The sequence below is a fragment of the Lampris incognitus genome, chromosome 13 (genome assembly GCF_029633865.1).
Source record: "Lampris incognitus isolate fLamInc1 chromosome 13, fLamInc1.hap2, whole genome shotgun sequence".
Taxonomy (NCBI): domain Eukaryota; kingdom Metazoa; phylum Chordata; class Actinopteri; order Lampriformes; family Lampridae; genus Lampris; species Lampris incognitus.
Window position 1 is genome coordinate 29,958,139 of NC_079223.1, and position 27,883 is coordinate 29,986,021.

General features: G+C 44.1%; 1 protein-coding gene across 1 annotated transcript in view; it reads right to left on the reverse strand.

Annotated features, from left to right (window-relative positions):
• LOC130123240 (contactin-associated protein-like 5) overlaps nt 1–27,883 on the reverse strand; it is a 149,073-nt gene that overhangs the window by 44,984 nt on the left and 76,206 nt on the right. Inside the window, exons 10-13 of the mRNA XM_056292381.1 lie at nt 15,583–15,689; nt 4,615–4,734; nt 3,190–3,390; nt 1,795–1,957 (exon numbers count right to left, since the gene is read on the reverse strand). Of these exons, the coding sequence (XP_056148356.1) occupies nt 1,795–1,957; nt 3,190–3,390; nt 4,615–4,734; nt 15,583–15,689 (591 nt within the window). The remainder of the gene's footprint in view (nt 1–1,794; nt 1,958–3,189; nt 3,391–4,614; nt 4,735–15,582; nt 15,690–27,883) is intronic.

The following is a 27,883-nucleotide window of genomic DNA, read 5'->3' on the forward strand; positions in this document are numbered from 1 at the left end:
TCATTTCTGTGTGTAAGACTTATTATTTCATTCATTTGGGGTTAAGGGGTTAAGTATAGGAGTAGTACATTTCCTAGATGGCCTTTCCTGCCATCCTAGACTGGTCTCCATACACCCCAACATCATGTGAAGCGCAAAATATAGCCTCTCCATGATGAATGACCATCCGTGCGTGGTGAAGAGCCATACCCTCTTCGCGGTAATCCTGTTAACGTTGCCAGGAGATAACAGAGCCGAACAGGGCAGATCTAGAGGAGTAAACCTCGATAATAAATCCTGCTATTCCTATGGGTAGCAGTAGTTGTAGGTGCATTCATTGATAGACTGATGCTATGGACTGGGGGTCATCGTGGCTTTGCAGATGATCAATGCATCTTGACAATGGAAAGGGACAAAATCTCCAGTTAGCGCAGAACCATAAAACTGTATGTGGAGTAGCGCCCCATGCTTTAAACAAACATGTGCAACCGAAACCTTTGGGGCATCCTGACAGATGACCTCGGTGAGGTGAGGTTATTCATGAACTGAATACCTAACACATAGTATGGAGCCTTCCTCTCTTGAAATGGCTTGGAAGTGAATTCTTTGAGCAAACTTTGCGATTAAAATTAAACAAGTGGACACAAGTCAGTGCCATGAAGTAGTCTTTTGCTGGAAGTTACATTAGTGCTCCCACAGTGTATGTAAACACACTGGCCTCAAAAACATTAAAAAACTGTTTTGATTGGCTTAACCTTCTGCCTGATCAGTAAAGTTACAATAACTACTTTTTATCTCAGTTGTTACTACATGCAGGCATAAACGGTGTGGGAAGATGGCAGTGCAAATTCACGTTCGCAGCGGCCTCACCCAGTACCGGTGTGGGAAGATGGCGGTGTGAATCGACATTTGCGATGGCCTCACCCAGTACTGTCGATGCATTTTCTTTGTCCACGTCTGTGTCTAAGTTTTGTCTTCGGTTGATGGCTGGGAAAGCTGGTGCTGAATCAGCTGGGAGAGCTTGTTCTGCTGCAATGTGGGCCCAGGGACTGCGGCCTTGCCGGGAGCTGCGCCCGAGGAGGTAACACCGAGGCTGGTCTGACAGGACACGGAAGCGGGGCAGGCTAAGCTAACTGCTAGCCCATGCAGACCGGCAGTTCCGATAACACCGAGGGTGGTCTGGTGGTGGCCTCACCTGACATTGGCTGTGGTGTTTTTGATGTCATCATGTGGAGTGTGGGGAGTGTGTCGAGGGTGTCTGGCTGGGAGAGCTGGCGCTGGATCGGCTGGGAGAGCTTGGTCTGCTTCGTCCGGTTGCCACAGGGACTACAGCTCCTGTCTGGAGCTGCGCCCGAGGAGGAAACACTGAGGACGGTCTGATAGGACACAGAAGCTGGGCAGGCTTGGCTAACTGCTAGCCCATGCAGACTGGCAGTTCCAACAGTCATCCTGGCTGGCGTTCATTCCCTTGGACAGTGATTTTTTGTTTAGTTTGGATATATGTATTAGTTTGAATATGTGTGTTCTTGTAGATTTTGGATGCGTTTTTGTCTTTATCTTGCACTGCTGTGGGCTGGGGGAAATGACATTTCGTTTAATTTCATGTGCGCAAGTACATGAGGTGAAATGACAAATGAAGTGTTCCTCATGCCTGATTTATCTTAGCTATGTCGACCTATGTAAATCGAGTCTTTGCCCCCCACCCCACCCCCATCTTTTCCTCGTAGGATCTGTACTGATCTCAGAATGTAAAACCGACATGTGTATAACTAAAAAAGATGACTTCACTTGGAGAATGTATTACAGCAATGGTACCATTCAGTGCGATCAGCATCACAGTTGCAATGGTGTTTGGGGTCCAGACAGTTCTCCTGAAGGCCACAGGTGCACTGCTGGCTGTCTGGGGGCACCCCACCCCAGTAAGTCTGGACCTGTCCAGAACCAGGACCTCCCACCCACCAGCTAAAAGGAGAGCCCTCTGAAACACACACACACACACACACACACACACACACACACACACACACACACACACACACACACACACACACACACACACACACACACAAATCAATCCAGAAACAATGATATGGGGTTGCTGTTCTTGTTCATCGCTGCCCGTGGGGGGGAGGGGGGGGGATTAAAAACTAAATATCTTTTCCCCAGACACTTCTCCCAGACATAATTGATGTAAGATTTAGGACACAATTCAGAGTACGGTGATCGAAATCTACAGTAATAGATGCTGCATTTCTTATAAAATAATGAAAAGATTATGAGCAGGGTACTTCTCCTCTGAGCAGTTTAAATTCCTCTGGAAGTGGGTGTCAGACCTTAGAGGCCCAAACTGCAAATTTTAAGCCCTCATGTCCCAAAATGCTGAGGAGCGAGTCAACAGGTATGTCTCTACTAACAGGGGACCTACAGATTTCATCAAGAGCCCTAACATGAGGTGGTAGTAGCCTTAACTCATGGCAAACTTGTCAGTGTTGTTGGTTCAAGTCCCTGCTGTGCAAATGTTGATGTGTGAGCTAGAAATGCACTCATTTTCTTCAACAACTATTGTTGAGGTGCCACTGGGCAAACTGCTCCAGTGGCGGTACTCAGTGGCCAACTGTAGAAAACTGTGAATATGGCTGGGGCCAGACTTGCAGATCATATTTAGTTTTTGGCATATCCAGATTGGAATCAGAATAATCTTACCATGTCTGGACTGCTAAAACCCACAAGGAAACCAATTTTTGTGAATCAGATTCAAACCACATTCATAGGTAGTTTGAAATGTGATTCAAATCTAATTTCTAGATACTATATGTGTCTCAGTCTGGCCACTTTCTAGATACTGCAATAGCATGAAGAGTCAGGGGGATACGTTGCCATTCTCTATAGCCAGAATCCTGCTGTTCTGGTTCTGGCTATTGGATGTATTCACGCCTACATCGTTATCACAGCGAACAATGCTGATCGGTTAGTAATGCATGAATACACAAATCTGACCTGATCCCTTGCAGATAATAATGTGGACAGTCAGTCCTGAAGATTAGATCGTAGAACAAATTGGATTTGCCAGCAGACTAAACAAAGTCAAAATTTCAATGTATGAATATGAAGTGGGATTTTGATAAAAAAGAAAAGAAAAAAAAGGAGGGAGCACGTGCTCAGCAACTCCCCATAGTAAGCATATATTTAAAAAATATCAACAGGTTTTACCTGGTGTATTGAAAATGCGGGACATCTTGCAGTGGTAGGCCAGTTCCTGTTCACAACCCTCTGATTGGCTGATGATTGCAGCGAGCTGCTCCTCTTCAGATGAGTAACCAAAGTAGGCTGAATGCTGAGTTTTTCCAGTCACTGGCTGTACCCTCGTAAGCTCTGTGTTATTGTGCTGGATCACCATCCATGTCTTCTCCTCTGAAGGAGATGGGGGGGGGGGGGGGAATTGCGCACGCGTGCGCGCGCGAGAAAGAGAGAGAGAGAGAGAGAGAGAGAGAGAGAGGATGTGCACTTTAAATGTTCGATTCTATGGGAGATTCACCATTTCAAAAAGCCTTACTCAGGAGGATTGGCAAACACAAAAAGATAGAACAAGGAGTAGCAAGAGTGGAAGAGAAGATAGAGGATAGACATGGAGAGACAAAAAGAGATGAGGTGAGCAACATGTTCAGAGAATGAGACAGAAATGACAGGCAATGAGAGAGAGACAGGAGAGAGTGCAAGAGAGAGGAGAGAGAATGTGAACAAGAGAGAAACATGGTGAAAAGAAAAAAAAGAAGGACAGAGAGTGAAGATGGGATGATGAGGGATAGGACTGATAATGAGGGGAAAGTGGCAGAGGGGAAATTAGAAGAAAAAAACAGAAGTATTTGACAAAAGAGAGGACGCACAAAGACAGGAAAAATACAGAAATAGAAGAGGAGGAGAAAAGGCAGTGGAAGAGAAACATAGGAGAAAGAGAAGCGAAGGAGAAGAGAAATAGAGAAAGGGGAGGAGAGTTCTTTGTATGTGAATGCGCCAAGCTGCAGAAGAACGATTAAGCCACCCAGCCTCTGGAGTCTGTGTCGCCACTATACCGGGGCAGGTCCAATCCTGCATTCGCTTTCTCACCAGACTCAGAACTGTGACAGACCCTCCTGACCTCCTGACACCAAGCACAGCTCCAAGCCATTATCACCAACATCCAATGACAAGTCTGTATGTCAAGAACCAAGAATACAATGGCCCACTTCCTTACAGCGGGTACATTGGGTCAGACTCTTGGACTTAAGCTGCTTTGGCTGCAGTTAGTGGAGACTGGCTTAAGGAGAAGGGTATCCTGTTTGCATAGATATACACATCTTAGAATGTGCATGTATGTGAGTTTGTATATGCATGCATGGGTTTCTGCATACATGTATGTGCATGTGTTTCTGTGTGTGCATGTCTGTGCTTGCGTATCTGAGTGTGTATATGTGTGCATGCATATGAATTTACATGTGTGCATTCATGTAAATTTACATGCATGCATGCATGTATATGTATGAGTGCTTGTGTGTTAGTGTGCATGTACTATGTTTATGCATATGCATGCATATATGTATATGTATCAGTGAAACAGTCAAATTCACCTAAGTTTACCTGAGTGTGTGTGCGTGTTACCTGTCATGTTACAGTAGAGAAGCTGAGGTCTGATTGGTCCACTGCCATCCAGGTCAATGAAATAATGTCCTGACATGTTTCCTTTGTGTTTGTATGCCTCACAGGACTGCTCGTATAATGCTGAACCCAGAGCAACAACAACATTAAATCAGTCAAAATCATCCATTTGTCTTCCTTTGTTCTGTCTGATTGTGATGTATTTACAAACTTCTTGGGGTGTATTTTCTCTCTCTCTCTCTCTCTCTCTCTCTCTCTCTCTCTCTCTCTCTCTCTCTCTCTCTCTCTCTCTCTCTCTCTCTCTCTCTCTGTCTCACACACACACACACACACACACATAGAACACTAGAACACATATACAGACACACATGCTTGTTCATGTAGACAACTGCACATACACATGGATGCAAACATTACACAAACAGACAGGCAAAAAAACACAAACATGCCCCCCCCCCACCTAAAACACAAGACATACAAAAGTTGTCTGTAAATTACTGTAGTACTCTGGTAGCATGTGTATAACCTTATGCATGCTGTACTTGTCTTTACCTACCTACTATATGCTGCTGTGATGACCTAGGTTCCCCATTGAGTTAACGTTTCGTTGTTTAATCTGATTTTGGTGGCACCCCTAACGTCATACATGTTTCCAGTCTTGCTTTAAGTACCCCTCCAGACATGTCTTAAAATTTAAAAATACTCTGGGATGATTAATATTGTCATGCTTGGACCTTTAGAAGTGAGCTAGGCTACCTCGTCTGGATGTGCGTGGGTGGAAATCACTTCACATGACAAGGAATCTTCCATCTATGAACTTTACTGAATTTTGGCAGGTGAGTACAAAACATACAGCCATTTACGTTAGTGATGCCAGTTATGCTTGGTTATGGACTATAGCTCGGGCACAGAACAGCAAGCTAGCGCTGTCCACGCGATGAACCGTTCAACCATAACTACTAATACCGTAGAATCTTATTATGCTTCCCATGCATTATCACAACACGTGCTCACTGACAAAGCAGCATTCTATATTAAGCAACAAGCAAAGCATTTTTGGGGGGGTGCAAACTTATCTATTGTGAACTGCCTTACACTACCCCCCTCCAGGAGTACTGAGTTCCTTCAGAACAGGTGACTCAAATGAACATGTCTAACAACTAAATTATTACTGTCTGCTTACATCACCGTCTTGGCAAACTCAAAGCACATATCTAAATGAAAGTAAAACACCCCTCTTTTTGTAATTATTCTCTTAAGTCTAGATGTTTTAGTATGAACTTAGTTGAATTATCCATCCATCCATTATCCAAACCACTTATCCTGCTCTCAGGGTCACGGGGTTGCTGGAGCCTATCCCAGCAGTCAATGAGCGGCAGGCGGGGAGTAACCCTGGACAGGCAGGCCATCACACACTAGTTGAATTAACAACTTTGTAATTTAACTAAACAGCCTCTCTTTTAATAACTAGTTCTTGAACCTTTCTGGTTTATTAACTTCACATCCATTGGAAGTTTTAATAGTCTTTTCTGGAATGTTTCTGATGTTTCATCTTCTTTCTGGCTGAGATCTCAGAGCTTTGGGCTGAGGTAGCGCCTCTTGATCACATGACTCTTGGGAAGCTCCTTCCCCTGTTGGATCTTTATAAATGTCATTCTGTAATGGCAGTTCTGGTACCAATGAGAGATCCTCTTCAGATGGGTTATAGCTTGGTCTTGGCACTGCTGCCGCATTTGGCTCCTCTGACATTTGACCCAAGCAGGAACTACTTCACAATCATATGGTTTAAGCCGATCATGATGTATTATCTTGCTGTGCCTCAACTCTTGAATCTCGTAGTGGACAAGGCCATGGCATGCGGAAATGATCAAGGGGCCCTTCCAAGGCGCTTGAAGCTTGGGGCTTAGTCCCTTCATTTTGGTGTCATCCCTTACATACACCAAATCTCGAACACTGTAGGAATTTTCTTTGGGCTCAAACATTGTACATTTTCTTCTGATATTCTTGTGCAGTGCAGAGATGTTCCCTTGCTGTGTTTTTTGCCTCTGTGAGTCCTTCTCCCAGGTTGTAAAGGAAATCTGCTACCTCCATTTGGTCAGATTTGAGTTCTGCAGCCCCAGACTGGATATCCTGTGGTTGATGAACTTCTCTGCCAAGCATGAGCCTGTTAGGTGTGAACCCTGTGACTGCATGCTGTGAATTGTGGTAGGCTGAGGTAAGTAGTGGCAGCTGCTCATCCCAGTTCTTTTGGTTCTGGTTCACGTAGTATCAGATCATGTGGAGTAAGGTTTTGTTGAACCTCTCCACCTGTCCGTTAGAGGCAGGGTGTGGTCCTTGTCTTTGTGATCTGTAGAAGCTAGCATAAACTCTGGAACAGGGAACTCTAAAAATTGCAACCCTGGTCAATGTGCAACTTGAGGGGGGCTCCAAATTGAGCAATAACGTTGTACACAAGCTTCCTTGCTGTTGTTTCTGCCCCTTGGTCAGGAACAGGAAAGGCTTCGACCCACCGTGTAAACTGGTCAGTTATGATGAGAATGTACTCATTTCCAGAGCTGGATACTGGGAATCAGAAACAGAATCAAAATGGTCCGAGGATGTCTAAATGGAGACGGTCCAAAGGTGCTCCAGCTTTGTAGCTTGGCTCTTTTTACTTGGTGGCTTTGCATGCATTGCAATGCTGGCACCCCTTTACAAACAGATGATTATCCTCATGCATTCCATACCAGTGGTAGCTCTGGCGCAGGTGATCAAGGGTTTTTGCTTCTCCCAGATGACCAGAGCGAGGAGGGTTGTGGCCCTGCAGGACTTCTCTTTGCATGGAAGCTGGAACTAGTAACCACAAGGTTGGGTGTTGGGCTCATACTCTCTGCCAGGAATAATAGAGAACTCCTTGTCGCAGCATGACCTGAGGCCAGTAGAGCCAGAACTTCCTCACTGCAGGGCTCTCAAGCATCACCTGATCTTTAGTAGGGAGTGTCTCCGATTTTTTCCACATGTGGAGGATGGAGAAGATAGGATCAGCTTTCCGAAGTTTGGCAAGCTCTTCAGAGCCGACTGACTGCAGCCAGTTAACTACTGGAGTCTCCAGAATAGGTGTATGTAGTTGGCCTGCTTCCATCGGCTGAATGTTATCACCACTGGTCTCACTGCTGGACTGGATACATCTCACCGCCAGCGGCAAAACACCAACATCATCCTCAAACCTTGAGCACTGCTCATGAAGTCTTTGGCAGTACTTACATTCTTGACATGGCAGGTTAGACAAGTTCTCCCCAGCTTGGTAACAGTCACATTTGTTTAAATGTTCTTTGGTTCACCTCGACATGACATCAGCATTGGAGTGTTGGCGGCCTGCTCGGTGCTCGAAGTGGAGGTCATATTGGCTGAACTCCTCCAGCCAGCAAGCCAACTGACCTTCTTGGTGATGAAACTGAAAAATCCAGGTAGGGCTAACATGATCTGTTTGCAGGAGGAACTTCCTGCCCAGTAGGTAGTGGCGGAATTGGTAGGTGTAGCAGACGAAAGCAAGTAACTCACTTCTGGTGACACAGTACCTCTGCTGAGCTAGCTTAAGATGGCTGCTGGCATATGTTAGAACTTGCTCTTCTCCCCACTGGAGTTGTGACAGAACAGCTCCAATATTGTGGCTCGATGCATCAGTGTCAAGAATGTACTTGCCTCCAACAGTGGGGTATCCCAGCACTGGTGTAGTGGTTAGTTTTTCCTTTAGCTGTGTAAAAGCATCCTGGTGTTATCTATCCAGAGGAAAGTAGCCCCCTTCTTTAGAAGGCTGTGGAGAGGGCTTGCCAGTTCTGCAAAAGCTGGAACAAACTTGCGGTAGTAGTTACACAGCCCGAGAAAAGCTTGCAGCTTCTGCAGGTTGTTGGGGGGTTCCCAGAGCTGTACATCCCTGACCAGAACTGGGTTTGGGTGGATCCCGTCACCACTCACAATGTGGCCCAGGAAGAAAAAAATCCTCTTGAAGCAAGTAACATTTAGACAGCTTCAGTTTCAACCCATAGCTGTGGAGACATTTGAAGACCTGTACAAGCCAGCCCAGGCTCTTATCCACTCCTCTACCAAGGACAATAACACTGTCCAGATAGATCAGCAATGTTTCCACTTAAGTCCCCTGAGGATGAGCTCCATCATCCTCTGAAATGTGCTTGTGGCATTGCAGAGCCTGAATGGCACGCGGGTGCATTCACAGAGGTCCCATTTGATGATGAATGCTGTCTTCTTGCAGTTTTTGCCATCCAGTGTTGTCTGCCAATAGCCAGACTGAAGATCAACTGTTGAGAACATAGTAGCTCTCCCCCAAGAACATCAAGACAGTCCAGTTTGGACAAGGGATATGCATCCTTGGCTGTCAGACTGTTTAGCCAGAGGTAATCTATGTACCACTGCACTCCTCCATCCTTCTCTCGTTCTAAGGTGAATGGAGAGGCCCACTCAGGATGATGATGTAATAATGACACTTGCTTTAAGCATGGCTTGAAGATATGTTTCCTCTTCACTTTGGAATCCAAGCAGTGTCCTTCTAACTGGCTGGTGCACAGGCTTAGCTGATCCTATTTCAATCTTGTGCATGAAAGCAGACAGGTAACCCAGTCAGAATAATTTTTAGTGAAGAGGGATTGGAAAGTTAACATCAGCTGGATAAAACACTGTAGTTGCTACTCACTGAGTGTCTCACTAGTGGCCCCAACCAGGTCTTGGAGATGATCAGGTAGATGAGAGATTGCTGCTACTCTTTCAACCACCAGTGATGGCACACTCTCTGACTCTTTTTCTATGCTGAATACTGTACTTTGCTCAGGGGAACATGATGGCTCTTCAGGATACATTTCAACTAAGAATCCAAGGCATGCATGTTTTGGTAAGGCTGCTTTGCTAGTCGAGAAGTTGCATAGCCTGTCTGGCACCCGCTTCCCCATGACAGTAGCAACACTTCTGGAGGCCACAGCTTCTTTGATGTTCAAATGCTCTAGTACAGCTGGGACACCTGGCTTTGGGTCTTCTACCTCACCCCACACCACACATTCAGATGTAGGTGGTACAGTGGTGGTCTCTCCTAGGATCACTCTTGCAACACAATAGTCTAACCCCTTCCCTCTTACTATTTTAGAGGGCACATGTTCACTACCGATGAAAACTTTGCCACGGGTGTGGATGACAACATTCATGAGACTTCATCAGATCCAATCCTAGGAGGACAGAGTCCCGTATCGGGGCTACCTGTACATACCAGTCAACTGTTTTGGATGCAGTTTTAAAGGTGACATTCAGTCCACATTTTGCCTTCAGGCCATCTCCAACATCTGTATTTAGAAGGTAGGTCTTATGTAGACTTGTCAGATCACCTCCAGAAAAATGCTGATACAGCGCCTCTGAGATTACTGTTATCTGAGCTCCAGTGTCTACCACAGCCTGTATTGGAATGCTGTTTACAGTCACAGGAACCTTTAGACTTTCACCCTTGTTTTTGGTGCAGCCAATATGTAGCCCCTGTGGTTGGTGATCTGGATTTAGTGTCCTTTCTGACCGCAGCCATTGGGCTGGGTCCTTGTCACCATGGTTATGTGCAGCTGTGGGCTCTGTGACCTCACACAATCTCTTCTGAAGTATCCTGGTTCTTCACATTTAAAACATGGACCAGATTCTCCAGTTTGGGCTTTGGTCTGGGAGTGCATTCAGCTGAGCTGCACCTGATGATGGTTCTGCTTCCTCTCTGGCGGCAGGGGAAGTTGTTGTTGCTTTAGTTTGCTGGTGCTCTGCATATGTAGACTGGAAATGTACAAACTGCAGCTGTAAGTTCCCTACCGTATGAACAAGGGACTTGACTTGGTTCGTCAGTGCAGCAAACTGATAAGCAGTTACACACTGAGGAGTATGCACCCTATGAGAGGTAGCATTTAAGTCCTCACAGATGTCTCCATCATCAGCCAAAGAAATGCATCTTGCTCTGTTCTTTCTTTCTTTCAGTTTCACGTCCCACAGTAGCTCTGAAGTTATGTTCATGAGCCTCTACACACCTTTGAGCCTCTGCAAGGGAGCATGGATCTGAGTTCATAACTTCATAAGCCACTATTGGTTTCTTAGGCCTTTAAGTAAGGCATCAGTTGCCAGTTGGTCTTGCAACTGGAGATCCACTCCTGGATATGAAAGTGTGATGAGGTTTCACACCTCTTCTGCAAATTCAGCTGACGCCTCCTTACCTTGTTGAAGTTCTCCCAACTTTCTCCTTACTGTGGTAGGAGGTCCCTTTTTTCAAAATGCCGAGTGACCTGCTCCAATAAGAGAACATAATTTTCTCCTGTACGTTCTGGCAGTGAGCAGCTCCTCTTAAGCATTCATGCCTGTTCACTCGGTCAGTAGCACTCCATCCATACTTCCTGGTCTGGTGCTCAAATGACAACAAGAAAGAGTCCCAGTCATTATTTCTGTCATATGTGGCCAGTTTAGGTCTATGCATTTCCAGCAGTGTGCTAACTGTTGCAGCCAGAGATATTCAGCCTCTGCTCATCATGGTGGGGAAACAAGCGTTGGGTTTCATGCTCAGAGTCTCTAGTGTCTCTCCATCTACTGTCCGTTAGCTGCCACTAGCTCCTGTTAGCTTCTCCCACTAGCTCCCGTTAACTGCCACTAGCTCCCGTAAGCTTCTGTTAGCTTTTTCTCTGTCAGGTGAATGTACTCATGGTTGGAAAAGTTTTGGATATCCCACTTCTGACATCAGGTGTCATACCTGGACCTGTAGAAGTGAGCTAGGCTACTTTGTCTGGATGTGCGTGGGTGAACACAACAAGGACTCTTCCATTTAAGAACTTTACTGAACTTCGGCAGATGAGTACAGAACATACTGCTGTTTATGTCAATGATACCAGTTAAGCTGGGTTGTGGACTCTAGCTCAGGTACAGAACAGCAAGCTAGAACACCGTCGATATGATGAGTCATGAGCAATGTTCAACCATAACTAACTACTACTACTGTAGAATCTTATTGTGTCCCATGAGTGGTCACAACATGCTCACTGACCAGTCAGCATGCTACATTTAGCAACAACCAACACATTTTGTGGGGGGAGGGGGGGCAAACTTATCTATTGTGAACTGCCTTACAATAACAGCTAATGAGAGTTTAACATGGTTTTCACACATAAAAAGTAAAAAGAAAAAAAACTGAAAATGGGCTGGAAGCACATCTACTTTCTCCCTCATTGAGACATTCAGGATCTATGAATATGTAAATATCACAGACCTGGCACCCTGCCCACCACCACTGCTTGCTCTAGGTTAACCGGTGAAAGAGTGGTGCACATCAAGATAGCTAGTGTTAGGGCAAACATCGGAGAGATTCAGCCACACATGTTTTAACCTCAGTCAGACCCAGACTCAGACTCTGTTGCGCACTGATATTGGTGAACAGCAGATGTATCAGAATGGTAAGTGTAGTTAGCATTTTTTATGTCTTTGTTAGCTTTAACAGGCAGTGGCTGCCACTGCAGTGGTTGTGAAACATACAATAATATCCGCTACGATGTTACAGTTTTTCACATTGTTATTACATAATTATATGCCAGATATATGATCAAAGTTTGATGAAAGTTATATTCCGTATGGCTGAGACTTTTATATTACGTGTAATATCTGTTTATCTTGATAGCCAACCAAGTTTGCCTGGGAACTGGCTCATTGGCAGTAGTCTAAAATTCAAAAACCCCCGGGACCCCCCCCCCCCCGGCTCCCGACACCGCTGCCGATGCTCTGTCAGCCCTCAGGCACGACAACGGACGCCTTTAGTGGCACCGCCGCAGCAGGGGGGACCTGCGAGCCTGGTTGGAAACAAAGTCCAGACAAGGAAAGAGGTTTACGGCGCACTGCCACCGTCATTGTTTCACATGGCTGAACTTTGAAATGCTAGCTATATACAGTTTATAGCTTTTCTATTACCAAACAACTAGCAGCAGCTAGCAAAAAGCTAACGTAATTAATGCTATTTATAAGTCACAATTGAAACAAGTTACATGCAGAAAGCTTTCATTAGACTGTTGGTTGAGTAAAAGAAATACATAACTTACATACTGACTCATGCTCACTGTTGCAGTCCCAGGATAAAGTCTGCACAGCATCAGACTTCAAAACTAATTTCTTGTGAAAACCCAGTGACTTGCATTAGGTTATGGAAACACTCCTCACATGAGCCTTGCAGATACGTAGTCACTCCAGGTTTGTAGGCATGTGAGCCCGATGTTGGTAAATAAATTCCAACCATTTCAGCAGTATGGTGGGATTTTTATTTTTTTGGTAGATAGAGGAAGGAAGCTTTGGGGTCCGGTTTACATCCAAAAACTACACTACTTCCATGTTTTCTGTCGAAACTTTCCCTTTGCTGGCGCAAACTACCTCTCTGTACTGCCACTCTGCGCAGGAGGTTTCAAGTTTCTTTGCCCGCCCATCATCTCATCTTATCTCATCATCAGCTGCTTCTCCAGGGTCAGGTCGCAGTGGCAAGAAGCTACTAAGTCGGGCACTCCAGATGTCCCTCTCCCCAGCAATGCCCTCCAGTCCTTCCGGGGGATCTCAAGGCGTTCCCAGGCCAGATTGGACATGTAGTCTCTCCAGCGAGTTCTGGGTCTACCCCAGGGTCTCCTCCCAGTTGGATGTGCCTGGAAAACCTCCAAAGGAAGGCGCTCATGGGGCTTCCTAACCAGATGCCCGAACCAATTCAACTGGCTCCATTCGATGCGAAGGAGCAGCGGCTCTACTCCGAGCTTCCTCCGGATGTCCGAGCTCCTCACCCTATCTCTAAGGCTGAGTCCAGACACCCTACGGAGGAAACTCATTTCAGCCACTTGTATCTGCGATCTCACCCTTTTGGTCACTACGCAAAGCTCATGACCACAGGTGAGGTTGGAACGAAGATTGACTGGTAAATTGAGAGCTTTGCCTTAGAGTAGAGAAATGTGAAAATACCACTCTAGCGACAAAATTTGTAAAAATACAAGTCAGTATAGTCAAGGCCACACATTTTAGGGGACACAAATATAAGAAAATTTTTTTTTTGTTTAATTGGAGGAGCACTTTAAAGGATTGATTCCTGCCAGGGCCTTTCTTTTCCTCTGCCTGCTCTTTCACTGTCTCCCTTTCATCTTTACAACTGTCTGAATGAATATATAAAACATATTAAGTTGGATAGACTGCCCTCTTTTTTTCTTACTAAAAAGAAGTTGACAGATACATCCACCATCTCTCTAGGCAGGAGAGCCTAGAAGAGATCCAACCACATGTTTCCCACATGGTGGCCTTATTTAAAATCAAACCAATTTGAAGGAGAAATTTTCTTTACATGTCCTTATATTTATTTCTCTACATGTTCTGGCTTCCTTCTTTCATCTCCCTTATGTTTCATCTGTCTGTTACTGGCTCCCTTTCTTTCTCTCACTGTCTCTCTCAGCATAATCTACAATGAAACAGTTCAGTGTAGCGCAGCCTCTTACATCATTAAAGACTGACTGCCTGAACACAGGACACTCCCAACCCAACCAGGGCAGCAGGACAGTGTCTATGAACGAAGCCCTTTGAATGCCTACTTACTTGCTTGAAGAGCTAATAGTATTAGCTCTTTAAAACTGAGCATCAGCTAAGGCTGGGGACACACCACACGACTTAAAAGATCAGATCATAATAGATCAATAGTTTACAAGTGGCTTCATCAGACGAGCGTGCACCATGTGGACCGCTGCTTTATGTCTTACTCTTGCTATGCCACCTTACACAGCCTGCGGTCAGGTGGTGCAGTGGATGCATACTCTACTGCCCCAACCCTGAGGTTCACAGTTAAAACCCCAGCATCATAAGGAAAACAATTGGCAGTGATCCTGGCAAGGGAGCTAATGTTGTTATGAGTGACTCTCTCTTGGTATGTTGCTTTGGATTTTCTTTCTTTTTTTTGTGGATTTTTTGGAGATGTAAATTACACTTCCTGTCTTGTGAAGCAAATATTGCCTCAAAAAAGTCCGGACAGATTGCATTATACACGACTGCAAATATTTTTTTGTTGTTGTAATTGAGTTTATACTAAACAGTCAGTCGAGGGTAGGGGTTAAGTGGGAAACCAGATGGCCCGTTAAAACATGCTACCATCCGTCCAGAAAGGTGGGTGTTTTGAAAACTGTTAACAAGTGGTGGTAATTAAAGCAACATGTTTCTGATATTAGTTCTGCTAATGAGAAGACAGAGAAGAGTCAGTTGTCCTCATAGGTCACACTTTGTTGGCTATCCAGGTAAATGGTAAGTTCAATTTAGTTGTTCAGCTAAATTGTCCTAATGACTAACTGTATTCCAGACAGGACACAAGGACCAGTTTGATGTCTTCATGAAAAACATCAGACATCATCTGCCTGCATGTCATACAAAGTTGTAATGTGACTGGACATGCCTCCAAAGGTCAGAGTAATAATAGCTCAAAGTTAAAAAGATTAGTCATGACTCACTCTGAAATGTGAGCTGCACTTTGTGTCAGATGAATCGTTAGAACCAAGTTGGGCTTCAATGCTCCCGCTGTAGGAAATCAATAGTTTGACGCAATGTCGAGTGTGTCTTTTGGAATGAATTGCTGAACCTCACAGAGCACAGGACTTGTTTGGAACTAGTGACAACCCCAAGTGGTAACTACTCTGCTAGATAGCATAATTACTTATCATTCCACTGGCCCATGCATATCAGCCTGCGAGTTGATCAGGGTAGATATGACCAAATCTATAAACCACTCACACTTTTAGATCATTCTAATCCTGTCAGAAAAGACTGAGGCACTGATTCCTCTCAGATTGTCTGGATGGCCAAGTCTGGGGTAAATAATCCTGCGTATCCTTCCTTGTGAATCCATACCCCATGAATCCATGTTGTTCAAGGGCCATATGTGGCCCTTGAACAATAAAGACCAAAGAGAAAGCATCAAATACTCACAGCTGTGACAAGTGGCCCCACTGTGTCCGCTGTCGGAGCAGTTGCAGTGGAAAGTGCTCCATGACTGACTACATCTCCCTCCATGTTCACAGGGATTAGGAGAGCACCTGAGAGAGAGACAGAAAGAGGGATGGGAGAGAGAAAGAAAGAAAACAGAGAAGAGACAGAAAGGAGAATTCTTGTGTCGAGAATGATGCCTATGAAATAACAGTAAGTTTGACTGCTGTGGCATTAGTGGTGACATAGTCATCGATCTTCCCTAGTGGGACTATCGATGGACAGGAAACAACTGAAAATTGAGATGATATGAGACATAAAGGGTTATTCAAAAAACAACATTGCTAGGTTGCTCATTACTCTTAGTCTTATTAAAAACTGTCATTTGAGATAACATTGCAGCCAAAAGTAGTAATAATAGTAGAGTCACTCATATTCTTAACTTTTGTAAACGTGTCATGTTACCTCTTACATATAAATAGCATTTCTTTCCCTCAGTAAATCTGTCACATACTTCCTCTCATATTCATAGACTTAAACTAAATAATTTAATACTCTCTCTATACATGGAAATCCACATCCACATTTTTCATATTCAGAGGACACCAAACATGTACCTCTCTCTCTCTCTCTGATCTGTGTCTCAATGAGAAATACATCAAGTCAAATTCCTGGTTTGTGAAACTACCATATAAAAGACGTTCTAATTCTTTAGGCAATGCTAGCCTCATATTTAGAGTAAGTAAGCTCAAGATTGCAGGCTCACCAAAATAAAAAAAACGGGGTAAATGATAGAAACGTCCTGTTCTCCCTCAGCAAATTTTGTCAAGGTGTCCTGGAGCAAGGTGCCTAATCCCAGTTGAGCAGCTCAGTTGGCAGTTGCAGAATATTGTGATGTGCATAGAGTAAATGACTGTTTGTAAAGCAGGGTGTTGGTGGAAAAACAGCTCATTAAAGTCCCCCTACATTTCATGGCCGAAGAGGGCACATATTTTATTATAAGCATAAACAGGTTGGTAATGCAAGCCTCTTGTGATAGTGTTGAAATGGAATATTGCCCTGAAATCAATGGTTTCTCAGACACAGGTGAAATTTCTATCTCAGTTTCTTGACCATGTAATTCATTAGCAAGAGGGAGTGGGAGACCGCACTATACACAAATCCAGCACACACACACACACGCGCACTTCTCTGCTTTCTGCTTCCCTTTCATTGTCATATTTGCCTCTGATAAAGCTGGGTCAGCCTTGTGTCTGTGTTAACCATGGGGGTTGGTAAGAGAGAGGAAGGGAGAAGAAGAGGGGGGGGGATGAGAAAGAGGGACGGAGCGATAAAAGAGAGAAGTTAAAAAAAGGCATGGTGAGCAGAAGGAGAGAGGCCAGGAGAGAAGGAGGTACCCAGAGGACATACTGAGAGTAAGAGTAGAGGGAGTAGGGAGCGACATATGGATGTTAAGGATGGATGGAGCTATGGGGGAACTGTGTAAACATACTGGCAGAGGCAAAATGAGGTCAGTGAACTGTGACTGGTAAGAGAGAGAGAGAGAGAGAGAGAGAGAGAGAGAGAGAGAGAGAGAGTGTGTGTGTGCGTGTGTGTGAGTGAGCACATATGTACTTTAAATCTCGATTCAGTGTTAGAAAGAAAAAGCCTTACTCAGCAGGCTTGTCAGATGGGTACAGTGATATTTGGCACCATTTTCTCAACTTCAATTGCATGTAAATATTAGCTAGGACTGAGGCTTGCATAGTACATTGAATTCAGGTCTGATTCACCCCGATAAAGTGGTAAATCAAAACATGGTTACACTGTGACCTGCAGTTGAGGGTCATCATAAAAGGTAAACAACCAGCAGTCAAAGATAAGAAAAGAGACTTATGTTTTCAATAAGGCGTTAATGCACTGCATATTTTCATCCTTCAAATTCATCACTCACATCGGATTCACACTTTCCATGTGGATGTAAGCCAGAAATTTATGGCAGCCTGAAACTCTCTACAAACCTCTATTCAGAAAACGAAACATTAGGTAAACAGGACCAGGAGATTGGTTGGTTTATCCTCCCTTACAGGCCTCTTCACATGACAACCATTTAATCCTCTGTGTTTGTGTACTCTAACAGATTAGGTGCAACCCAACACACCAACTAAAGAGATACTTAGACAGCATTCATATGTAATTAGAAAAAAAAGCAATATTCCCAATAGTCCTGTAGCGAATTCAGGGGCCGCAGCTGGGAACGGAACCTGGGTAACCACACCACGGGCGACTGCGCTAACCAGTCAACTAAAGGGTCTGACCCATTAGCCAAGGGCTAGCGAGTCTAGTCATCCGTGGTCGTCACACTACCCCCCTCCTTCAGGAAGTGCGTACCCACGCTTCAGCATATCAGATCCCTCACGCCTCTGGGCGCACGCACTTCCAATGGCCTCACGGTCTCACCATCCCACCACTGCCACCAACTGTGCGGAAGCCTGACAAACGTGGCTAAAATGTAGGCAGCAGACTCAAACCATTTAACAAAAAGGATTTATTTACAGAGTGTAGCCATTGGCATAAATATACGTGGTGCAGCCGGTGCAGTGGCACCAGGGCCCGTCGCTAGGGGGGACCCGTCAATATTTCTGCATGCATTGTCCTAGTCCAATGTTACGTGTCTGTTTTGAGCATGTGACGATAGCTTGTTTAGCGCACACAATATCATTTACCTATCTAGCCTACCTAAGTAACGTTAGAAAAATAAAATCAAGCAAGCAAGCATGAGTTACACACATAAAAGTGGATGTAAAAAGAGGAAGGAGAGCAAGGAAAAAAAGGAAAGCTGCAATGTGTGCTGCGTGCGTGCCAAACCATGCAATCTACCAGGTTTTGAGTCTGATGTGTGCTCCCGTTACTGTCGAATGACAAGGCTATTAGCTATATTACAGCCTAGTGGCTTTGTTGACTTGTTTCATTGCCTTCTCGACTGATCTGATTTAGAGACCGTCTGTTTAGGTTTCCAAACTCTGTCCGTGGTGCGTCCGCTCTCCGTGGTTCTGAAGTGTAGCCAATCTTTGAGGTACTGACCTTTACAATAACTAATCTGTGTAAACTTTGTCTGTTACTTTGATATTTCTATTTTATTTGTTATATTTTATGCTGTGAAGCACTTTGTGATTGTATATCTGTGAAAGGTGCTATACAAATAAATTACTAAAATTACTTACTAAACCCACCTATGGTGGTGGTGGTGTGTGTGTGTGTGTGAGCGAGTGAGAGAGAGACGGGGGGGGGGTCTACGAGGGTTGCTTGCACCAGGGCCCATAATAAATATGTTACGCCAGTGAGTGTAGCTACATGTAAAACAAAGAATACGCACAAAGTAAATGAACAAAATTGGGATAATGATTGAACAGTCCGTTGTTTTATTGTGGTTGGTCTTCATTTGTCCACATCTAGGTATCTGGAGTTTGTGACTGTGGTTTCAGATTCTCATATTCGTCTGATGTGCTTTCCCAAAGAAGAGTCTGTCCCTGTTGTCAAGAACAGTGCAGTAGAGTCGACAGCAATCACTGTCATTTTGATAATGACAGTAATGAGGATGACTGTGGTGATAGTGATGATGGCGGTAATGACAATTTTCGGGATACCAGCGATCAGACCTAAGCTGAAAAGGAAAAGTTATCAAACTCATGAAAACTGAAATCTTTTACAAGAAGCCAATACCCACGCTCCATCAGCAACAACCTTTGGGACAAAATATTATATAATTCAATCAAGGTGGTGGCCACTGGACCAGAGAAACAAGACCAAGCAGATAAACTGATGGAAGTGGGATGTTGACTTGGCAGTTGGCAGAAAAGAATCATTACTGTGGTTATTTCAGGACTTCTGGCCCCTGCTGAACAGTAAAGCTCAGCTTTCTGTTGCAGCTTCTGTGCAGGTGTGTGGGTGTGTTCGCGTGTCCACTCGTATGCATGTGTGCTTGTTCTGAGTAGGGTAATATCTCAGCAGTCACTGTCTCTGCTCCTTGCCCATACTTTAAACTGTCAAGTAACAAAAATAAAACAATATAAAATAAAATAAAATTTCCTTTCCACTCGTATATAGTTGGATGAAAAAACAATCATATGAGGCTTAGAAATTGTCCAGGGGCCATAAAACCTCCTCTGATTGATGAAAAAACACTAACCTAACTCTCAGGATCCAATCTACCACTGTCAAATAACCCATGTATTGACACATTACAAAGGAAATCTTGAAGTTCAGAATTAAAAAAAACAAAACAAAAGAAAACAAAAAACAAATGCAAAAGGTTAATAGATAAAATGATTATTCTAAAGGGGCGTCCAGGTGGCATGGCAGTCTATTCTGTTGCCTACTAACATGGGAATTGTCAGTTTGAATCCACGTGTCACCTCAGGCTTCCCTACAGACACAATTGGCCCTGTCTGTGGGTGGGAAGCCAGATGTCGGTACGTGTCCGGGTCACTGCACTAGCGCCTCCTCTGGTCGGTTGGGGTGCCTGTTCGGGGGGGGGGGGACAGCGTGATCCTCCCATGCACTACGTCCCCTTGGCAAAACTCCTCACTGTCAGGGGAAAAGAAGCGGCTGGTGACTCCACATGTATCGGAGGAGGCATGCGGTAGTCTGTAGCCCTCCCCAGATCGGCAGAGGGGGTGGAGCAGCAACTGGGACGGCTCGGAAGAGTGGGGTAATTGGCTGGATACAATTGGAGAGAAAAAAAAAAGGGGGGGGATCACAAAAAAATAAAATTCTATGAATAAAGGGGATGCAATTTCTAAAATTTCTCCAATGCAAATGTAGTCTTGCTGATAAGAATGAGTGCTTCCGAGGACAGTTATGTTGTACCCAGCAAACACAGAAATTACATAATTCCCCGAAACCAGAGAAATCTGTGTTATAAATCACCTGGGAAATGGTGGTATATGTCAGCAGACACACAATATAGGAATTTAAAGAAAAATTACCAAAAAAACTTGAGTATTTTGGGGGGTTTTTTGTATATGGATTAGAAAATACTTGATCGGGTCAAATATGGAAATGTTTAGGGACTGGATTGAAGGAACGTATTCAAAATCAACACAAAAAAATATGTTCATATGTGGGGATTTTAATATAGACCTGTCAATTCCAAATAAGCACAATAAGACGGAAGAGTTCATTAATACGATGTATAGTTTGGGTTTATATCCTAAAATCACTACACCTAGCAGAATCACAACATACTGTGCCACCTTAATAGACAATATATTCACAAACATTATAGAAGGCCACACTAAGAGCGGGCTTTTAATAAATGATATCAGTGATCATCTACCAGTTTTTACAACCTATGACTGTAATTTTAGTAATAAAGGTCCCAACAACATTAAACATAAGAACAGAAGAATCCATTGTTTTCAAAAATGAATTACTAACACATAACTGGAATATAGTATACAAAGAAAAAGACACTGATAAACCTTACGATTCATTCATAAACATATTTCAATCCTTATATGACAAAGTTGCCCAATAAAACAAGTCAACAGTAAACAAAGATAAAGATAGTCCATGGATCACAAAGGGACTACGTGACGCTTGTCATAAAAAATAAACTCTATAAAGAATTCATAAAGCACAGAACCATTGAAGCAGAAATAAAATACAAAAAAATACAAAAACAAGCTAACTGACATTATGAGGATATACACGAAGGAATACTATAATAAAGAGTTAGAGACCAATAAAAACAACACCAAAGGTATATGGAATGTGTTGAATAGTATTATTAGAAACAGATCCAGAAGCCCGAGCTGCGCTCAATACTTTACAGATAATAAGACTAAATAACATGGAAAATGTGATCAATGGCTTCAACAGATTCTTTGTAAATGTGGGCCCAAAACTGGCAGGAAAAAAGAAATCAATGAAACACAATATATCACAGAGGGGAATGATGGTGATTATGTTTATGGGGACAGAAATCCAAGTTCAATTTTTCTAAGAGCGGTAGAAGAGAAGGAAATCATGGACATTGTGGACAAATGTGAGAACAACAAATCTACTGACTGGAATGACATTGATATGACAATAGTTAGGAAAGTAATTAAGAAAGTAATAGCTAAACCACTAACCAGCATCTATAATGTGTCCTTTCAATCTGGTAAAGTTCCAAGCAAACTGAAAATGGCAAAAGTCATACTCTTATATAAAATTTACAAACTACAGACCAATTTCATCATCACAATTCGCCAAAATATTGGAAAAACTTTGCTGCTAGACTAGACAAATTCATTGAGAAGCACAATCTGCTGACCGACCGACAGCCAGTACGCGTTTCGACCAAACAGATCGACATCTCTGGTGCTCATTGAATTATTTGAAGAAATAATTGCATAGAGCCAAAAAAGCTTGCTGTGGGAATATTTATAGATCTAAAAAAGCTTTTGACACTATTGATCATAATAGATTAATAGACAAATTGGAAAGGTATCAGAGGAGTAGTACAGAATTGGCTAAGAAGCTATTTAAGTAACAGGCAGCAGTTTGTAATGATAGGCGAACATAAATCGTCATGCATGGATATTACTTGTGGTGTGGGGGTCGGTTTTAGGTCCAAAACTGTTCATTCTGTACTTAAATGATAAATGCATTGAAATTTGTTTTATTTGTGGATTACACGAATATATTTTGTTCTGGTGAGTATTTACAGCAGCTTTTGGCAGTGACCACAATAGAAATGGAAAAACTAAAACTGGTTTGACAAAAACAAATCATCCTTAAATCTGGACAAAACAAAGTTTATGTTGTTTAGAAATTACAGAATAAACATGAAAGTAAAAACAGTGACTGACAATGTCCAACTAGAAAGAGTATATGAAAATAAATTTCTAGGTGTGATACTAGACCACAAAATCTGCTGGAAACCTCACATAACATACACTCACTGGCCACTTTATTAGGTACACCTTGCTAGTACCGGGTTGGACCCCCTTTTGCCTTCAGAACTGCCTTAATCCTTCGTGGCATAGATTCAACAAGGTACTGGAAACATTCCTCAGAGAGTTTGGTCCATATTGACATGATAGCATCACGCAGTTGCTGCAGATTTGTCGGCTGCACATCCATGATGCGAATCTCCCGGTCCACCACATCCCAAAGGTGCTCTATTGGATTGAGATCTGGTGACTGTGGAGGCCATTTGAGTACAGTGAACTCATTGTCATGTTCAAGAAACCAGTCTGAGATGATTCGAGCTTTATGACCTGGCGCGTTATCCTGCTGGAAGTAGCCATCAGAAGATGGGAACACTGTGGTCATAAAGGGATGGACATGGTCAGCAACAATACTCAGGTAGGCTGTGGCGTTGACACGATGCTCAATTGGTACTAAGGGACCCAAAGTGTGCCAAGAAAATATCCCCCACACCATTACACCACCCCCACCAGTCTGAACCGTTGATACAAGGCAGGATGGATCCATGCTTTCATGTTGTTGACGCCAAATTCTGACCCTACCATCCGAATGTCGCAGCAGAAATCGAGACTCATCAGACCAGGCAACGTTTTTCCAATCTTCTATTGTCCAATTTTGGTGAGCCTGTGCGAATTGTAGCCTCAGTTTCCTGTTCTTAGCTGACAGGAGTGGCACCCGGTGTGGTCTTCTGCTGCTGTAGCCCATCTGCCTCAAGGTTCGACGTGTTGTGCGTTCAGAGATGCTCTTCTGCATACCTCGGTTGTAATGAGTGGTTATTTGAGTTACTGTTGCCTTTCTATCAGCTCGAACCAGTCTGGCCATTCTCCTCTGACCTCTGGCATCAACAAGGCATTTTCGCCCACAGAACTGCCGCTCACTGGATATTTTCTCTTTTTCGGACCATTCTCTGTAAACCCTAGAGATGGTTGTGCGTGAAAATCCCAGTAGATCAGCAGTTTCTGAAATACTCAGACCAGCCCGTCTGGCACCAACAACTATGCCACGTTCAAAGTCACTTAAATCACCTTTCTTCCCCATTCTGATGCTCGGTTTGAACTGCAGCAGATCGTCTTGACCATGTCTACATGCCTAAATGCATTGAGTTGCTGCCATGTGATTGGCTGATTAGAAATTTGCGTTAACGAGCAGTTGGACAGGTGTGCCTAATAAAGTGGCCGGTGAGTGTATGTGCGACCAAAGCTGGCAAGGAGCTTTGCAGTCATGGGAAAAGCAAGACACATTCTGGATCATAAATCATTGCACACTCTGGATTGTTAATTTATTTTACCATATCTGATGTACTGTGCAGAGGTATGGGGTAACACCTACAAAACCAACCTACAACCATTATACTACTATAAGGATAGTTAATAATGCAGGATACCGCGTTCAGGGATTTAATAGAATTTAACACAGCACAAATAATGTTCAAAGCAGGAAACAATCTACTACCGAGTAATATACAAAAAATATTCTCAGATAGAGACGGGGAATATAATTTGAGAGGGAAATTAACCTTCAAGAAATTGTGTTCATACAACTTTGAAGAGCACGGGCATTTCAATCTGTGGGGTAAAATTGTGTAACAGTTTGAGCATGGAACTCAAAGTACAAACATTATGCAGTTCAAGAAGTACAAAGGACTGATTATCAGGATTAAAGGGATGACACAGAATTGTGTTAACGATATTTAAGTGTTCATTATATTTTTCTTTCTGGATATATGTGTTATATGTAGCATTGAGATCTGTTTATTCTTGGTACATGACACTAGGATGTTTTTTTCTCATTTTCTTATTGTTCACATTAGTTGAGTTTGTATTGTGCAGCACAACTTGCATTGAATTTTAACTATAAAGTACAGTGGGATTTGTGTTTTAAATGTACAGTAGCTGAATTAAATTAAGAGTAGGGAAAAATTTGTATACTTCCTCCTACTCCTTTTCAAACATGTAACAAATCTGGTGCATATGGAGATTTGTTCAAGTTTGATGATCACTTCAGATTATCGGCAACGGCTTATCTGTATTTTATATCCTGCTTATTTACATATTTGAAATAAATCATTCATCTGTATATGAAGGACACTGTGCATATGAAATACAGAATGCTTAGCAGGCTTTTCAGAGGAAATTCAGAAAAAGGACACAGTACACTTGTTATTTTTACTGAAGCCAAGCATGAAAGGACTGAATTTGCACTCAATAGACTAAAGCTGTCCACCTGTAGAAGAGTGCATCCTGTATGTTTGTACTGTTTGATGGAAAGGTCATGTTTTGTGCAATCTTGAACCAATACAGTGACCTAACCTCTTTTCACAGCCTAGTGCACCACCTCTTTCCAATGCGGAAAAAACAATTTCAATTTTTGCTGAGGCATACAGCTCAGTGTCACATTTAGTTCCACCAACCGCTAAGAATAAAGAAGGGACAGGGAACAAAAGCTGTCTGCTTGTCAAGGCAGAGAGGAGCAACAAAACCTACGAAAATTAATCCATGAATAAAACCCCCTCTTTGACATAATGAAAAATTTGCTATATTAATAAGCAAATCTTCTCACTGCATACCAACAGCTAATGAGCATCTTTTCCCCGCACCCAGCACCTACTTTTCACACAGCGCTATTGAAGCAGTCGTCTCTAGTGCCCCTGATTTTTTACATATCATTCTTGCATGTGGAATTCTCCAAGTGCTTCTATTTCCCACTTGTGTTAAGCCACCAAAACAACAACAACAACAATAATAATAATAAATTAAACTTATATAGCGATTTTCTAATACTCAAAGTCGCTTTACAATAAACGGGGTGAAACAAGACGACAGATAAACATAACACAGACATACAAGGGTGGATGGGAAGGGGGGCTACGAGAGGGAGAAGCGGCAGCCACACATGATGCCAGCAGTACTCTCTGACTTGGACAGATACAAAAGGGAAAGAAAAACAAACATAAACCGCATAAATCACCGATGAAGTCTGAAGAGGTGAGTCCCGACCAATGACCTGAATGTGGGCAGACTGCAGCAGTGTCCGATGTGCTTGGGGAGGGAGTTGAGGGAGGGAGCAGGTCGAGCGCTCGGTTCCCAGCCTGCCTCAGACCAGGGGTAGATGAATGGATGGGGCAGTGGGTATCACGAGAAGGCAATGGAGAAAAGGTGTGTCTTCAGACGGGATTGGAAGAGTGGGAGGGAGGATCTTATTTTCGCAATGTTGCGAAGGTGGTAGAAGGAGGATTTGACCATTTGGCGGATATGTGGCTCAAGGGACAGGGTGGGATCAAGGATCACATCTAGGTTGCATGCCTGGGAGGAAGAGGAGACCGTAGTGCCATCGATGGTGAGTGCAAGGTTGTTGATTTGGCTGAGAGTGGACTTGGAGCCAACGAAGGGGAGCTCAGTTTTGTCACTGTTGAGTTTGAGAAGGTTTTGCTGCATCCAGACTTTAATTGCAGACAGACAGGAGTCGATGTGAAAGAGGGGTGGATTGTGAGGGGATTTGGTGCTGAGGTATATCTGGGTGTCATCAGTATAACAGTGGAAGTCCAAGTTGAAATGGCAAAACAAGCATTTCGCTACGGGAATACATGTACACTTATTCTCATGAAAAATAAAAATCATGTTTCTTTGAAAGGTCACAGGTAGACACACAGCCTTATGCTAATGTTGTGTTCAGTATCTTAACGGGGTCTGCAAGGCTGAACCCAAAATGCCGACACAGACAGACTAACAACCAGAGACAGGGGCTGGGTAGAGCAGGCAGGAATGTGGGAACCACAAAGAGCCAGGGCTAGACAAGGAAACAGGCAATATCGTCAAAGCTTGAAGCGTAGACTAAACTGAGCAGGCACTATGACCTGGCAAGGTGGATTTGGTCAGGCTGGGTATATAAAGGAGTAGGGTTGATTGCCATAGATGATGGACCTCTGCTCTGCCTGCCGCACACCTGCCACCGATTCAAGAGGAGAGATAAACTAGGGCAGGGTGAGTGGCCAAGATAAGGGAGACTAGGATGAAGAGGGTGAGTCCTGGGAGGGAACGGCTATAACAGGGGAGGTGGCACTGTGACTTCACCCTCCTGGGCAGGGAACAGGGGAGGTTGGTAGACCAGGGCACACTCTAAGGGGACATCACCAAAGAGGCACTGAGGTGGGCATACTCAACCCAATGCAGATGCTGGCCCCAGGAAGATGGGTTGGAGGCGGCTATACAATGCAGGGTTGCCTCTCGCTCCTAATTGACATGCTCAGTCTGGCTGTTGGACTCGGGGGGGGGGGGTATTTTGATTTTGATATACTTTAACCTCCAAGGGGAAATTCTTCTCTGCACTCTGCATTTATCCCATCCTGTGTAGCTAGGAGCAGTGGGCAGCAGCCGTGCAGCATCCGGGGACCAACTCCAGTTCATCTTGCCATACCTCAGTCAGGGGCACAGACAGGAGTATTAACCCCAACATGCATGATGGTGGGGGAAATCGAAGCACCCAGAGAAAACCCACCGCAGACACAGGGAGAATATGCAAACTCCACACAGGACGACCTTGGATGACCCCCAAGGTTCGAACCCAGGACTTTCTTGCTGTGAGGCGACAGCGCTAACCACTGGGCCACCTTGCCGCTCAATCGGGAGGACAGAGCTGAATGACCTCCACACCTGGGATATGAATTGGGGGCCTCTGTCTGAAACACTGTCCATTGGGCTACCATGCAGGTGGAAGACATGTTGAACCAGGAGATTGGCAGTCTTCCTGGAGGATGGGAGCTTTGGCAGAGGGACGAAATGCACTTACTTGGAGAAACGGTCAACTAAGGTGAGGATAACCGTGTGGCCATGGGACAGGGGCCGACCAGTGACAAAGTCCAGGGCAATGTGCGTCTAGGTACGGGCAAGGGATGTAACAGCCCGCAGGGGGGTTATGTGGAGGATTTACCTTGGGCACAGACAAGGCACGCCGTGACGAAGCCCTGTGTGTCCTTTTCCATAGAGGGCCACCAAAGGAAAAGAGGGTCTGAGCAATTCCAGGATTGCAGGCCAGCTTGCTGGAGTGGCCCCACTGGGGAACATCAGAACGAACAGCCTCGAGGACTAACAGGGTGTTGGGAGGTCCACCGCCGGGATCTGGCTGAGTCTGCTGGGCTTGACGGCTGCGGGATCGAGTTCACAAGATGGCAGCCACGATGCACAAGGGGGCAGGATGGGTTCAGGTGTCATATGTCACAAACTGCTGGGAGAGAGCATCGGGCTTGACATTGACCATGGATGATTAGTTAGAATAAAACTAAACTGGCCAAAGAATAAGGCTCACCTGCCTTGCCTGGAGTTCAGGCATTTGGCCATCTGAATATAAGCCA